The sequence below is a fragment of the Corapipo altera genome, unplaced genomic scaffold (assembly GCF_003945725.1).
Source record: "Corapipo altera isolate COAL_440 unplaced genomic scaffold, ASM394572v1 122, whole genome shotgun sequence".
Taxonomy (NCBI): Eukaryota; Metazoa; Chordata; class Aves; order Passeriformes; family Pipridae; genus Corapipo; species Corapipo altera.
Window position 1 is genome coordinate 1090086 of NW_020884961.1, and position 16150 is coordinate 1106235.

Sequence of the window (16150 nt, forward strand, 5' to 3'; positions counted from 1 at the left end):
GGGGGGGATCCCTGTGTATGTCCCTACATATGGAGGATTCCTGAGTGCCACACTGGACTCTGTCCTCTACGTGCTGCCCCATGGCAGCTGCTTCCTCTCAGTGCTGCTTTGCCAAGATAATTTTGTCGGTGGTATATAGAGATAGTAGTGGAATAATGCTGCTATTCTACAGTCCTACAGCCCCAAGGCTGACAGAGCTCGAGGAGTGTTGGGACAACACTCTCAGGCACATGGTGGGATTCTTGGGGATGTCCTGGGCAGGGCCTGGAGTTGGGCTCTGTGATCCTTGTGGGTCCTTTCCAATTCCATGTATTCTGTTACTCTGTGGAAATGCATCTCAGGGAGCTGAGAGATTTGGAAGAAAACACAAAAAGTCATTAGACCATGCTTACAGTTTGGTTTGGGGCCCATTGTGAGAAGGACATTGAGGGGCTGGAGTGGGTTCAGAGAAGGGAACAGAGCTGGGAAGGGGCTGGAGCAGCAGGAGTGGCTGAGGGAGCTGGGGGTGCTCAGCCTGGAGAAAAGGAGGCTCAGGGGGGACCTTCTGGCTCTCTCCAACTCCCTGACAGGAGGGGGGAGCCAGGTGGGGGTCAGGCTCTGCTCCCAGGTACAGGATGAGAGGAAACAGTCTCAAGTTGTTCCAGAGGAGATTTCCATTGGATATTAGGGAGGATGAGTTCACTGGAAGGGTGGTCAGGCACTGGCAACAGGCTGCCCAGGGCAGTGGTGGAATCACCGTCCCTGGAAGAGTTCAAAAAACGTGTGGATGTGGTGCTTAGGGACATGAGCTCGTGATGGTTGGACTTATGATCTTAGAAGTCTTTTCCCTCCCTAATGATTCCATGATTCTGTGATTCTCCACTTTCAAGTCTTTACCCTGGAGCAGCAAAAGTTTCTCCCCTCCCAACCAACCCTGAGTCCCATTTGTTGGGGTGTCCTGTGTCACAGCTGAGAGCAGACACTGAATTACGAGCAAACTCGGTGGCAGAGGATAAATGTGAATCTAATGTTATCTTTTTTCCTTTTCTCCTTTAAAATAGGGTTGTTTGTGTGGCGTCTGAAGGGCGCTGGCACACGGCACATCCCGTGCCCCTTCCTGCACCTCTGCCGGGCAGCCAACGACAGGTTGATTACATTTCAGTACTTTAACTTTCTCAAACGAATGGTAAGTCAGGGAGGGGATTTATCCCGTGTTACTCATTCATCCCAGGTCAAAATGGAGATTAGTTGATAAAAGCAGTATTTTTCTTACCAACCCTACTCAGGTAATTCCAAGCGTCTCCTTTTCTCACTGAATCGGGGTTAAAGGGTTGGTATCTGAGATATTTGAGGCTGGACAGTTCCTTGTGCTACAGAGTCTCCTCTGCTTGACACAAATCTTCCTGTGCCTTTGCAGCAGGACACTCATCTCCTGCTAAAAAACGCAAACAGCAATTATTTTTAAATTGTTATTTATAGAAATGCCAATAAGAAAGTCACTTCATACAAGTGGTAGATGGAACTCACTTGTGGAGGAGGTGTGTTGTGAGTTAATCAGTTAATTTGAGTCAAAACTCCTGAGCTCGTTAAGTTAATGGGTTTCATTTACAGTGTGCTCTTAGTTTTAGGTATTAAAAAAGCTGTGATTATCACTCAAAACTTTGAAATTGCATCTTCTCCTTTGACCAGTTGCATCACATGTAAGTGGATGGTAGTAAAAGACTGATTTTGCTCTTCCCTGAGTTGTGTTCTCTTTGTTGCACTTTGGAGCTTCATCTATGAAATGTAGGTGAGACTGAGTCTTACAGTGACTGCTTTGCCTGTAAGGAGCTTGTACAGCTGTGAATCAAGAGATGGGGATCTTTCCAGGCTTCTGGGGTTACCACCACTTCTCAAATACTTACTTGTGCTGCTGATTTATCTGTATTCACATCACTCATTCACAGTTTCATCTCCCTCTTACTCATTAGAATTATTAATGTGCACTTTAAACCAGGATTAGTTAAAAGCTCTGTCTTTTTATGCCTCTTGTGCTTGAAATATATAGAATATTTTGGGGAAGAAAATAGAAAGGAGAAGCTAAATGGTCTTTTTCTTATTCTGTGTGTATTCTGAGACCTTTAAATGAGAGGAAACAACTGTCTCCTAACTTTGTGTTCAAAGTATGTTCATTTGAACTCCTGTTGAAATTTGCTGTCTAGTTAATTAAAATAAAGCTTGGCATAAGTAGTAATAGAGTAATGTGGGAGATGATTTTATGTCATGGCAGGTAGATCATATTTTCTGGCATTTTTCTGATTTTATTTTTTTTTTCATCTATTGAAGATGCAAAAATCAAGTGCCTGTATGGGAGACTGGAATTGTTATGGGCACTTGTGTATCTCCCTGTTCAAAGGTGAATTTTGTTTGATCAAAGGTTGGATTTGATGATCTTGGAGGTCTTTTCCAACCTTAATGATTCTGTGAATTGACCAGTTGTAAATCAAATGATATTACCTGGTGTTTTTGAATATGAATGAAGGGTTTGCTATTGAAGCTGGGGGGGGTTAGTAAATTTAATCAGAAGCAATTATCCAAGTTTAAGTAAACATTATTGATGCAGTTGTGAGTTGTAAATCTTCTTTTGTAATATTTTGACCAACTTCAGAAGCCTTTTTGCTTATGAAGTAAGTGTTTGAAATTCGGGCTCACATCATAGGAAGTAATTCTCCTAGCAATGAGAATATTACAGCAATAATATTGGTGGTGCTAAGAGTGTGAAATGAGTGGAAATATCTTCTTACCTATTCATTTGAACATCTCTCACTGTATTTAGTATGTAACTCAGCACAACAGAGACCTCAGCCAACGAGCCAAACCCAAGTCGGACCCGGTTGTGTCTCCTTTTCACGAGCTTCAGCAGCTGGATCAGGAAAAGAAGGTTATGCACAAGATTAGCCCCATTTCACCTGCTCATCAGCCTTGGCCTGAGACATCAGGGAGAAATGAGCTGAGAGAAGGGAAGTCACCTGCAGAAACTGAGGCCACAGCAGTGAGAGCAGAGCCCAGAGAGGACAGACAGTGGAAGGAGATGAAGCTGCGGCTGGACGAGCTGCCGGGAATTTTGGCGCGTTTGTCCAAAATCAAGCTCACAGGTATCACTGGTCTTTTTTTATCACTTCTGTGCATCCTGTGTGATAGCAGAGTTCTTTAGCATATTACTGGCACAGTGTGGCTTTTCCTGTGATAATTCCCACCTTCCTGATACAAAATTCCATCGAATGTGTGCTGGGAAAATTGTTTTGTGGAAGCATTTGGTAGTTTTCCCATTAAATTTGTTTAAAGACAATGAGGAGGAGCTTGCATCCTGTGTCAGCTAGCTTTTGGGAGTCATAAACAAGCAGATATTGGTACAAAAACTACAGTGAAACTGTGTCAGGAAGTGAATTTACAAATATTGTATTCAGTGTTTAAAGCTGTCTTGTTAAAGTTTACCAATATTCCACCTTATTTACATACCTTTCACTTTAGTACTGCTTGTTGTGAAATGAGTATTAGAAGTCCCAACGAAAGATAATCCAAATAGTTTCCTTGTATTACAAAGAAAAATGTTTGAGTCTGACCAATTGAATTTTATGAAATAAGATATAATTTACTTTTCAGTCAGTACTAGTGTTGTCTCTTCCAACCAGCAGTTTGTTAAGCAGTTGCTTTGCTGCCTTGACTACATTTTGCCTTGTTCTGGTAGTAATATTTAACAACTATCAATTACTCCTTTGCCAATAGGTAGTGCTATATGTACTTTTATTTCTAAGGAAACTCTGATGATCTGATCATCTTGTCTACATCAATTCAAGAGCAGAAATGTAATTTCCTGAGTTCTTACCTTGGTGCTCTTTCCAGTGCGTGGAATAAATTCCTGATAACAAGACTGTTCTTTGCCATAACAATTTGTGAATTCAGTTCCCTTTTTAAAACTTTTTGTCTTGCAATATATAAGTTTTCATTGTTGCTCCATGGAAAAATTGTGCTGACCACATGGAGTGTATAATGGTCATTTACATTTTCATCTCAGCCTTGATGAGACATCTCATGGTTTGGACTTGGCACAACTGATCTCGTTTGTACATCTCAATTTTCTTCCTCATTGTTTTTAGAAAACCTCAGGGCATTTATTTTGTGCTGGTTAAGAGTTTGATGAGATGAAAGCATGTCTTTGATAATTTAGCATGTCACTTTTATATATTAGCCTTGGTAAATTCAAATTTGGGTGTATAAAGCTCTCACTAGCACATTCAGCAGTTATCAGGGTTATTTGCAACAGCTTTGTGGCACATCCAGCCTCAATTATTGCCTCATCTTTCTTTCTACATTATACAGGTCTTGCCTTTTTCTCCCCCACACTGTTCAGTTTTAGCAATACTTTGTTTCTGTAGGGCTCACCATGTAACTTGTAAGTGCTGTATGAACAATTAACTCTTCTGGCATATTTTCAGTGAGGTGATTTTATTTAAGTGGTTCTTACGTGAACTTGAAGGCTGTGCCAGCTATTGGGGCAGAACTAAATTAAAAATTCTCACTAGATCCAGAACCGAAAAGTTAAAATGCCATGATTAAGGGACCAGAGAGAAAGAAAATGAACCATTGCTTTAAGCACTTGATGTGTTTGTTCTTATGTTTGCTGACGTCCCTGACAGGAATGCTCAGTGTGACCACATCCTAATGTTGCTGGTGCTCCTCAAAACAGGAGTTTGAACAACTGCAGCAAGATGCCAGAATGTATTTACTGGGAGAAAGTAATTTCATGTGATGCTTTTTTGTGTGGCCTCAGCGTTGCTGCAGAACTCTTCAGCAGTTTCCAGTAGGCTCTATTAAATGCAAAAAGCAATTTTGACAGGCAGGCACCTCTCTGGATTTGAAATAGGCTGTAGAAGGCAAAGGTTAATGAATTTCATTCCCTTCAGGACTGTTGTTTTGAGATGTAAACTTAACTGCTTGTTTCTGAACAGCTGCAGAATTTTTAATCTGACTTCCAGGGCTGCAGGGGAAGGGGCTGTGTCTTTAGCCTCTCTCTGCTGGCACTGGAAGAGTTCTTGAGCCAGGGTAGGTGTGGTGAACTTTGTACCTGTGGTGCAGGTATAGAGAGATACAGAAAAAACCTCAATTTCTTTTCTCATTTTGATCTCTGTGTATTTGGTGTGGAGATTTTTTTGGATGTGGAAAGTGTAAAAGAATAAGTTGGATGAAGAGGGGTTTGTAGGAGGGGAGTTCACTTGATGGTCGTTATTGATTGTGGGGTAGCACAGCAAAGGAACAGGAATAATCCTGGGTGTAGTGTAGCAAGGAAACAGGATTAGCTTTTCTTCCAACATTTGGACAAATTATATATTCTGTAAAGAATATGGTGGAGCAATTCTTTGATTGTATTTTTTTTAAAGAAGAATAAATTCTCTGAGGTCAGTTTTTAACTTACAAATGCCACACAACTGAGTTCCTTTCACCCATGAAGTTCTGATAGATCTCATATCCTGTGTGGTTTTTTTGGCAGACTCTTTATTTATACTTTTTGGAGTATGAAATAACAAAAAAACAAACTCTGCATTATGCTAAAATGGGACTTCCTTATGCCCTGTTCTTTTCCCGCTGCTGAAGGAAGGGGATTGTTTGTTTGTGTTCTGAACTGTACTTCACCTTTGAAAGGAAATGACTTTAGCTATTTCCATACCCTCCTGCTTCATGTAAACTGCAGCTCTTGTGACTCTGCCATTAGAAGCTCTGCCTTAAAAACAGGAGTAGATTTTTGTTTATATTCTTTTGCCATAGAAAACAATTAGGGAACTCTTAATTACCTGTCCCATAATCTGCCTTTTGGGGTTCAGTTTCCATCCAGTCCTATCTCTATGCTGTTCTATGTTGGCTGCTCTCTCAACAGCTGTATCCTACTATCCAGGCACTTGGAAAGCTGATGCATCTGTCTGATAGGTTTTCAGAATTATAAATGTCATTGTTTTCAACTTGATCCTAAAGTTTATGTGTTATGTAACCTAAAATAGGAGAGAGACACAAGGTATGGGAATAGGAGGAAATTCTAGTGATTTCTAATGCACACACATGAAGAATTTCAGGTTGTCTCATCTTCTTTACTTAAATCTAAACTTGAAGTTAATGTTTCCTCTAGGGATTACAGATAAAAAGCTCAGATGAGCTGTATGCAAAACCACAGGAAAATCCAAGTTCAGTTTTTAATTTGGGGGAACTGTGATGAAGGCATGGTATGAAAAATGCTGAGTGTCTCCTGAGATATTCCTCTATGGTTTGTGAACATTTCCTTGTTCTTGCTCCTGTGGTAGGTTGGTCTTTTGGAGAGGACAACTGGGTTGGCACAGGTTGCCCAGAGAAGCTGTGGCTGCCCCTGGATCCCTGGAAGTGTCCAAGGCCAGGTTGGATGGGGCTTGGAGCATCCTGGGCTGGTGGAAGGTGTCCCTGCCCATGGCAGGGGTGGAACTGGGTGGGTTTAAAGGTCCCTTCCACCCCAAACCACTCCATGTTTGTATGATGTACAGCACCTGATGTGTTCAAGGAAAGACTGGACATGGCACTCAGTGCTCTGGTCTGGTTAACAAGGTGTTGTTCAGTCAAAGGTTGGATTTGATGGTCTCAGAGATCTTTTCCAACCTGATTGAATCTGTGATTCTGTGATTCTGTAGCACCTGTCTGAGAAGTGGATCAACATGGGTGGACAAATATGATAATTAATGAGCATCTTCAGTTTTGGAAACTGAACTAGAGCATTTTTTTTTCATGTGTCTTCTTATAAGAAAATAACCCTGTCACTTCTACTAGAAAACAGCTGGAATTAATTGGCTGTATTGCTTCTGTCTGGATTTGTGTCTGTGCAATAGTGATGCTTTAGCACAAAAGTGCTGAACTGGAAATCAGAAGCCTGAGATATTTGATACTGTTTTAAGATGTGATTGTGGACATCCTGCTTCATCTCTTGGCTGTTGTGTCTTGGTGACACAGTGACAGAGATCCAGCTTTGCATAGCCTTGGGTGTTACCAAAGAACAAATAAGGGGCCTGTGTTGTGTTTATAGGTTAAAAATCTGGTAACATTTTTTTTTTTTTCACTCTAGTGAAAAATCCATTTGCTTTAGTGGAGTTTCCAGTATGTTCCCACTTTATTCTGGAATAATAACATTTATTATGGCATTTATTCTTTAAATGGTAACTTCAGAATAACCAGAAACTTTGACAAAGATGTACTGGTAGATATTGTTCCAACTACAACTAGTGCACCTTTATTCTCAGTTCTAAATATATTCCATATACTTGTCAAAGTAGTTCTCATTTTGTGATTAATATGCCAGTAACTATTATCCCATCAAAGAAACAAAAGCTGAGTAGTGGTGGCTTTCTGGCAATTTATTTTCCACGCTACCAGAAAAACTAATGAAATAAAAATAAACCCTTATTACAGCTTATTTTTAGCAGATCAATTTAAAATTGTTGGATGGATGTTATTAATACTGCACTGGAATTTTATATGATATAATGCAAAGGTTATGTGCAGGTTGTAATGTGCATCAGAGCTTTGATATGCCCTAACAAACCTGAGTTTATAAAGGACACGTTGGTCAGGTGTGTAGCACAAATACTGGTGCTACACTTGATTTTCCAGAAACCAAAGTGTAAAAACTCTGGAAGGAAAATTCCATCATTTTGGAAAGCTACTTTCCTTCAAGGACTGTATAAACACTTGCAGTAAAGGAGTGAAATTGTTTCTAAATTAAAGTAGAAATGCATTTGCTTTTGTGCTTCCGTGTGTGCTGATATATCACCAGTACAGGAGGAGAAGGGAGTTTAAAGCAGAATTGATTTGCTTTGGCTTTCTATGGTTTTATTTTGGCTTGGCTGCTTTTTAATAGGAGGTAGGCAAAATATGGCAAAGTGATTCACATGCTATAAATACAAATACAGGGATTTATAAAAGCAGATCACATTGTGATGGAGTGGAAGAGGAATGTAAAGAACACACCAGGCTTTTTGACTGCATTTTTATGCTAGAAACATTATAATTCACTCTTTGTCACCAATCCCTTAGCATTTTCTTTTTCATTTACATTGAAACGGGAGACAAATGTCCCCTGTTCATTTTTGTTAAAGCTAAAAATGTTTAAAGGGCTGAAAATTAGGTTTAGGCTGAGATCATAAGTTTAAGTCTTGGCTTCTTTTTGAAGAGTGAATATAGTGCCAACTCTCATCAAGCCTTGAAAGGATCGATTCCATCTATTATGCAATAAGGTGAAGTTAATTTGGCCCCTAAAGCACTAAACTAACAGGGATTAAAAAACAAACAGAGTCAATGACCTCATTCCCTTGATGTGATCTCAATTAAATATACTTTTCATCCATGAGGGAAGTTGAAGAGTAAATTATTGCTTCCACAGTTAAAGAAAATAAACTTCCCAAGCCAAAGGGAGCATTTTCCTATTTACTGCTGATGTGTTGCATTGGAATATCTGGGCAATGAGGGAAGCAGGGAATGCCTGGTGTGCAAACCCTACCCGGACAACAGAAAATACCTGCTTTAATGGGATAGGGGAGAGGATGTGCTGCAACCTTTCTAAATGAGCTCCTGATAAGTCAAACTGAAATGACTGGCTGAAATTAATCTGGAGAAATCAATGAGGACTTTAATTAGTGCTGTAGCTGTACAGTATTTGAATTTCTTTGGGGTCAGGGTAGTGCTAATGTTACACTGACTGTTTGCCAATCTGCTCCACCTTTCTTCTCCAGTAAATGAGCTGGTGTTTTCCCATAATAAATTGGTGTAAAGTGCTCTCTAAGATAAGTTTTAATTAAATTCTTGTCTGGAAATGAGTGTGTGATTTATTATGCAAAAAAAATGAATGTAATCACTCTTGGAAATGCAAACGCCACCGTTCACTGTCATTTTCAGTGCGTTTTTTAACTCCTCAGTTGTACCAATGCATTTTGTGTTCTCCTGTGCACTCTACTAAGAAGTTTGGAAGCTAAGGTGGTGTGGTATTTATGTAATAAATGGGTCCAGTCTTTCAGATCAACCTTCATGTCTGTTTGTCTGATGGTTCAGCAGAACCTGTGGTTATTTCAGAGCTGCTCAGAGGGTAAAGCTCTGTCACAGATCCTCTGTATTTTAGAAGTAGCCTGGGACGCCATAACAAGGCTAAAGAATTAATGCTTATAATTATATTATGTATATTCTTATAATAATATTCAGTCACCAAGGGATTTTAATGCTTAGAGAAAAGTTTTGATGAGCAGCAAGTTTTCTTCACTGTGTTTTTAGTATTAAATCCTAAGGTTCTTATGCAGGCAGGGCTCTTAAAATGAGCACTTTGCATCCTTGCTGGCAGGTCACTGCCATGACATTTAGTTTTTCATCTCAAGTAACACTGCTTAATAGATAATCCAGGTATTTTCAGTCAGCAAAGGTTATTTATTTGTATTTAACTTCAGACAGATGGTAGACTTTGTAGGACTCAGGAAGATGAGAACATTTTGATGCTTTGATTTGAGCTGGCTGAGTTCTGGAACATGCAGTTACATGCAGAATATAATTTAAATACTTTCTCTTTAATAGCTATTAATTTCAGATTGTAAGGCTCAAGGTCATGAGGAAGATATTCCATAAGTGTGCTGACTTTTATAGTATGAGAAATTTGCCATGTCATATTATTTCTTGCCAAAAGTGACGTTTGTGAGACCTGTTATTTGGCAAATTACAATATTAGGATTGAGAGTTAGGTAACTTTCATTTTAGGGATGTAAGTTGCAGTACTGTACTAAAGTTATAATTTTGGATGACAAAACTGAAATGGATTTTTGTGAATGCACTCAGATTTTGAGGCCTTTAAGTGCTGTTGGGTCCATGAGATGATGTGATTGTGCCTTCAGCCCAAGTGGGCAAGTCAAGTGGGAGCAAAGATGGTGCAGTGAAATTACTGTAGCTACATGCTCTGAGTCTCCTTTTAGCTCTGCACTGCTTAAATCCCTGCTATAATTTGATATAAAACATCATTTGGGGATTTTTCTTACTATTTTTCTTCCTTGTTAGGCTTTGCAGTGACATGTGAGTTACTGGAACAAATGCATGTCCTGTACATGTTGAGTGGGGCAGTTTGGTCCTGGGGCAAATCCATAAAATAGGGAATGAAGAAACATAAATGAGGCTCATCTGACACTTGTCTTTTTGGTTACCCTCACCTTTCCCTGTTTCAGCTGACACTTTACAAAGGTTAAGGACTCATCCCACAGGTGTTGCTGTTTAAGTTCTTTTCTATCTCTTTTTCCTCTTTTTCTTTACCTACCAAACCTCAGATTTCAGGACATCCTTTTATTATTTAAAAAAAATTGATAAATAACTAAGGTTGAGAGTGAAAATAATACATAATTTGGAGGGGAATCAACTGACAGGAGCTCAGGTGTTGAACAAAGTGTATTTTTTGGTGGGTTCCCTGGTGAGCTTGATTGCCCAGCCAGCAAAGCTCAGCCTACTCAGATTGAAAAACTTGATTTCATCAGGATAGCACATCCTGTGGAATGTTTACTGAGAATATTCCGTGAAGCTTTTTTGTTCTCACCTCTTCTACTAATGTGCTGATGTTTCTGGGTTTCTTGTTTCATCCCTGACAGTTCTTCTGATTTTTGACTTCTCTATGCGGAGTATTAATATTAATTGTACTCAGTTCCTGGAGCTACTGTGATCCATAAAAGTGGCAAAAACTTAATCTGCACATGGGTTCTTAAAGTTTGAAAGCCTTACTTATAGTGTTGTGCACAAAGGAGGTGGTTTCTGGTATTCTCTGACCTGTGCTCTCGCTGTGTTGCAGCTCTGGTCGTCAGCACCGCGTCCGCCGGCTTTGCCATGGCCCCGGTCCCTTTTGACCTGCCCTGTTTCCTGCTGGCCTCCCTTGGAACTGGCCTGGCATCCTGTGCTGCCAACTCCATCAACCAGGTCAGTCCATCCTCATCTCTACAGCAGACTGGTGTCATCCTGGCTCCTGAAATGCTGACTGGATGGCTGGGAGCACTGTGCCTTCAGCTGCCGTGTGAGCTCGGGGCTGCTAAAGCTGACACCACAAAAGGAGTGTGTGCCTGGGAATTCAAGGGGAGTTGCTAGGCACGGTGTGTTTATACAGAATGGAGCTGATGAGGTTTTAAGCCTCCCAATAATAATGTTTATCTTGGTAATACCGAGCCTGGATCATTGAAAATGACAGAGGAAGAACTGGGTAATTGGAGTGTAAGAATAGCCAACAGGTCTCCAACCTCAAGGGCCTGGGTTTTTTTGTTGTGTTGTTGCATGACCTTGTTGGATCTGTGTAAAGAGTGGCTCAGAGCACCTCTCTAAATGTCAGTAGTGGGACTTTGGTGGGGTTTTGTCCAGGCTGGAGTCAGGTATCTCCTGCACATCTGCAGAATGTACTGAAAATCTCCATCCTGTGGAGGTTGTTCCATGACAATGTTCCGGGTGCCTGAACTTCCCAGCATGTGTCAACATGCCTGTGGAGCTTGATGCTGATCTCAGCTCTCCTGCACTCCAGCTGTGAAGCAAAGTTGTTGTTGGGCTCTTCCTGCATCCCAAAGGAAAGCTCAACCAGTGAAGAGGTAACAACACTTGTGTTGAACAAAGTGTAGTAGCCACAGTCACTCTCGGTTGTATAAATCTGGCCTGGAAAAAGAAGCAGCAGTAGCAGTGATGGGACTTCATGTTTTCAGCAATCACTTGTGAGTCCTGAGACCCCAGTAATGGAGGTTTCCTGGTTGACTCACCTTGGTTGATTTGGGCTCTGATGTTTACACCTTGGAACACCTCAGTTGCAGGCACTCAGTGTGATTTTTGGGCTTGCACCCATCAGCACACTTCTTGTTCAGCCTGAAGTAAGTTCTGTTTACTGTTTTTACAGGTTTTACTGTTTGTTTTCACTGAGCTTAAAACTGGGGCAGGCAGCTAACTTTGTGTCTGTTTTCTCTGCAAAATTGGAAGGATGCTGCATGGTTTTTACTTGCTTGGAAATATTTATGTAGCCTGCCTAACTTGAAAACACCTAGGTAGCCTTAAAAAATAATTTTAAGTAAGTCACACTATTTTCTGAGGAATACATTTGGTTATCATTACATATTTTTCACACAAAGGCTGGGTAGAAAAACTGTTATAAATAAGGTGAAGCTTTCTTGGGTTTTGATACAATTTTAGAGGTGTGCTTTTTACCTCCCTCTTTTGCTTTACTGCTTTTTTAATATTAAAAAATCCATTTGTGAGTCATCCTTTGAAATATTTACTCTCACACTTACTTCACCTTTGATATGCATACTGCTGGACTGAGAGAATCAATTATTGCTTATTTAGATTTTCCTGTGCAACTTGTCCTGAGATTTTGATAGGTTTTCCTAGAGGTGACATTCACAAACAAATAACTGGTTTTCTTTGTTTTGGCATCCACATGTTGCTCGGTATATTTTGTCCCAAAAGTTGCAATTTTTTAAACTCCTGCAAGCCACTTTTTAAAATATTGAATTACTTGGGAGGACCTGTGGTATAATTTGCAGTTGGACACTTCTGAGCCTTGTTGGGATAGGAAGGGGAAGTCAGGAGTGCAGTAACTTTGTGCTTGGGCTCGTAATTCACTAATTATTCACTACAAGTTACTCCAGCCTCACAAAGCCTCTTTCTCAATCTCAGCTGAACACTTTGAATTTGCACATTTGCTCGTGTTGAGCCACTGTGCCTGTGCAGAGAGACCTTCAAGGCAACTGCTCCAAGTAAAGAAAATAAAGGAGCAGAGTTGGTAAGGAAGCAGAAGGAAGGAGCTCTGCTCTATGACCTTGTTTATCAATGGGCCCTTTCAGTCACTGAGTGTCCCTTTGCCGGTGTTGCCGTGTCTGAACCGGCTGGGAATTTAATTTTCCATAAATACTTTAAGCTTGGGTATCCGTCTCGACCTTTGGGAAGGAGCACATTTGACTTGGAACTTCCTTTATTGCTACTTTGCTCTGTCCATTGCTCCCCATACGCATCCCCTTCTCTGGCAGCTCATGACTCATGTTTCCCTCGGTGCTCCTTGCGATCCCTTAAGGACCTTTTTATATGATAACCGTCTTCCCACTTCCCACATTGCCATAAATCTGTACATCTTTAAGGGCAGCTCATCTTTCCCACTCCTTGTTTCCCTGATAAATCTGTGTGCACGATTTACAGTCCCCAAATATGTCGTGGGAAGGTGAAGTGTCGATTGTGTAAGATTCTTGCCCGTGATTTAGGACAGGATGTGAGGAGCCTGGTCCTGTGAAAATGTAATAAAGATTCTGTAACACTCGTGGAACTATTGATACAAACTTTTAACTGTTCAAATTCTGTGATTTGGGCTTTTTTTTATCCTTTTTTCCTTTTCTCAACCACTTGATTTTAGCAATCTGGTAGGAGCTGAGACGGTTTTATCCCAAGTGAATTAAGCTGAATTAACTATATAAGTTGATTTAATTAATGGGAGTGAGCCAGGCCTGTGCTAAGTAATGCACAGAGACCAAAACACTGTTGTTTTGTTTTTCTTTTATAAAGTTGATCTGAAATAATCTTCTAATTATCACTTTCTCCTTGATTTCAGAGGGTTTGTATGTCATACTTTAAACCTATTTTTTCCTGACTGCAAGAACCAGAAAGTTACAAAAATGTGCCCAAGTGGAGGCACTTTCACTGTCTTTAACAAGAAAGCAATGATGTAACAAGAAAACCTGATGTAAACTGACAACTTTGTATTTTTTAATTGTTTATGGAAGTACAGTCTGGATTTTTATCAGCCAAAGGTGTGTGTTTCCAAACAAGTTTCACAACCCACAAATTCTAAATTCTAAATGTGCAAATAGAAAGAGTGCACTTTCGTGGCGATTCTGTGAAATTGGATAATGATTTTTAAGAAGCTGGTGACTTACTGTTTTGTGACTTGAGAGTGAAAAGGTTGTGTTGGGAAATACCCTGGAAAACACGGACAAGAGGTACAAAGGGGAAACGTGGTGCCTGTTGCACAGCAAGGTCCTCCTAGGAACATTTGTGTAGAAAACGTCAAGAAAAGAATCTCGGAATAATTGATGTCAGACAGTAGTTTGAGAGGAACAGACTCTCCCAGACTGGTGGAAGATGTTGAGAATTCTGGGGATGTGGCTGAGTATCGGCGGGTTTCCCTGCGGAGCGCGTTGGGCCCGCGGGCTGCGAGGGAGGAAACTCCCGCGGGAAGGTGCCGGGGAACAGACAGGGTTTTATTTGCCTTGTCCTCCAGCAGCAGTTCTGCCTCTGCCTCACCCCTGGCTATCACAATACTTCAGGGCTGTAGCTCACACCTCATCCAGCATCGCCATGGCTCCCACAGCCGGTGCTCCCTGGTTCTCTTCCACATCACCCGACACCGCGTTATGTCCTCCGGCCCTTCGGAATTGTACTACAACATGTCACCACTTCTCAGTCCCACCTGCTAAAACTGCTTGCCTCTTTTTTTTTTGTTGGTTTTTTTTTTAACTTTTCTTCCCTCTTTTTCTAATGGCATTCTTTCTTTTTTTTTTTTTTTTTTCCCCATCCTTGAAGTAACTTCAAATTATTCCGGACAGGTGTTTTTTATTGGCGTTCTGCCTTTTGAAAATAACCAATATTTTACAGTGGGGTTTAATTAAAAAAAGAAAAAAAAGGCACTTAATGCATTTACCAAGGAATAGGTTGAGACACATTTTGTCTGTACCATTCCTAAGCTAGCCAAAACCTCCAGAAAATCTCATTAGAAGAGCTCAGCCTTATTAATTGCAGTTGTGGTAAGGAAATAGAAATATGTTCTGGGGTTTCATCTTGTAAACGCTGCATGATAATTTTTAATAAAACAAACAATTATTCCTAGTATATCACTTTTATACTGTCTGTATTCCTAACTCTTTCAGGGTTGTGTATTGGTATGGATACACAATAAGTGTTGTTCCTTACAAGTCACAAAACAGAATAACCAAAACTGGGTTTTCTGATTGGGGAAGACCAATTTTGTAACTTGTTTTTTCCCATACTCCAGGCTGTCATAGAAATGGAGCGGGAGAAAATTATATTACATTAGTTGATAATCTTCTGCTTTTTCGTAGCTCTGGTTTTTGATGATCTTTGAAAGCTGACTCAAGTTTCAAGGAGTGGAGCCTTACATTTATATTAGGGAGAAAACATGTCATTTTTGAAACTTCTAAGATAGTCAGCTCTGATTTATGGAGAAGGAGATAAAACATGAAGAGATGTTTACAACACAATACACGGCATTAAAATGTTAAAGGAATCACATGCACGTTTTATATGTCAAGTACATTCCTCTGTAACTGCAGCATGGTTAAAAAGTGGGAGAGAGCTCCGAAGATGAAAGCAGGATGTTTAAAATGGTTTGAATTTAGTAACCGAGAGATAAAATGATGTGCTTGAGTTTGACTGATGGTACCTTGAAAAGGAAACAGGCTGGGCCGAGTGTCTTAGCTGAAGTTAGAGAGCTGAAAATGAGGAGTACAGTAAATATGTGAGGCAGCATGAGAGAACAAATGTAAGTTAACATCCCTGTCCCTTCGGGGTCTGAGCTGATGGCTGCGTTTTGCTCTTAATGTCATCCTGTCTTGACAGGGGTGATCCCTTAGAAATCTGGCTGTAATGGGTGGGAGGGACGGGTTTGGTGTTAAAATAATAGAGTGAAATTCAGGGTCTGAGTTCAGTTGCCAGCCCATGGACCCTGTGTGTGATCTTTGATATCAAGACAAACTGTGAAGGTCATTTGGATGCTGCAGTGATGGGCACCAGGCTGAATGAAGTCAAAACAGAGCAGCCTTTCCTCCAGTTTTTAATCCACTCACTGGATTATCCTCATTGAAAAAAAATTCTTCCTTATATCTTGTCTAAATCTGTCCTCTTTGACTTTAAAACCATCAGCCCTTGTCCTGTCACATCAGGCACTGATAAAAAAGCCTTTTCTCATCTTCTGAGTCTTCTTTAAGTATTGAAAAGCTTCAGTAAGATCTCCCCAGAGCCTTCTCTTCTCCAAGGTGACCACCCCCAGCTCTCCCAGCCTGTCTCCAGAGCTGAGGGGCTTCAGCCTTTGGAGCACCTCCATGGCCTCCTCTGGATCTGCTCCAGCAGCTCCATGTCC

At 40.6% G+C, this 16150-nt stretch overlaps 1 protein-coding gene across 1 annotated transcript in view; it reads left to right on the forward strand.

Moving 5' to 3' along the window:
• LOC113957006 (protoheme IX farnesyltransferase, mitochondrial) overlaps positions 1-16150 on the forward strand; it is a 103898-nt gene that overhangs the window by 1220 nt on the left and 86528 nt on the right. Inside the window, exons 2-4 of the mRNA XM_027664115.1 lie at positions 1041-1165; positions 2795-3113; positions 10832-10956. Coding sequence (XP_027519916.1) covers positions 1041-1165; positions 2795-3113; positions 10832-10956 — 569 coding nt within the window. The remainder of the gene's footprint in view (positions 1-1040; positions 1166-2794; positions 3114-10831; positions 10957-16150) is intronic.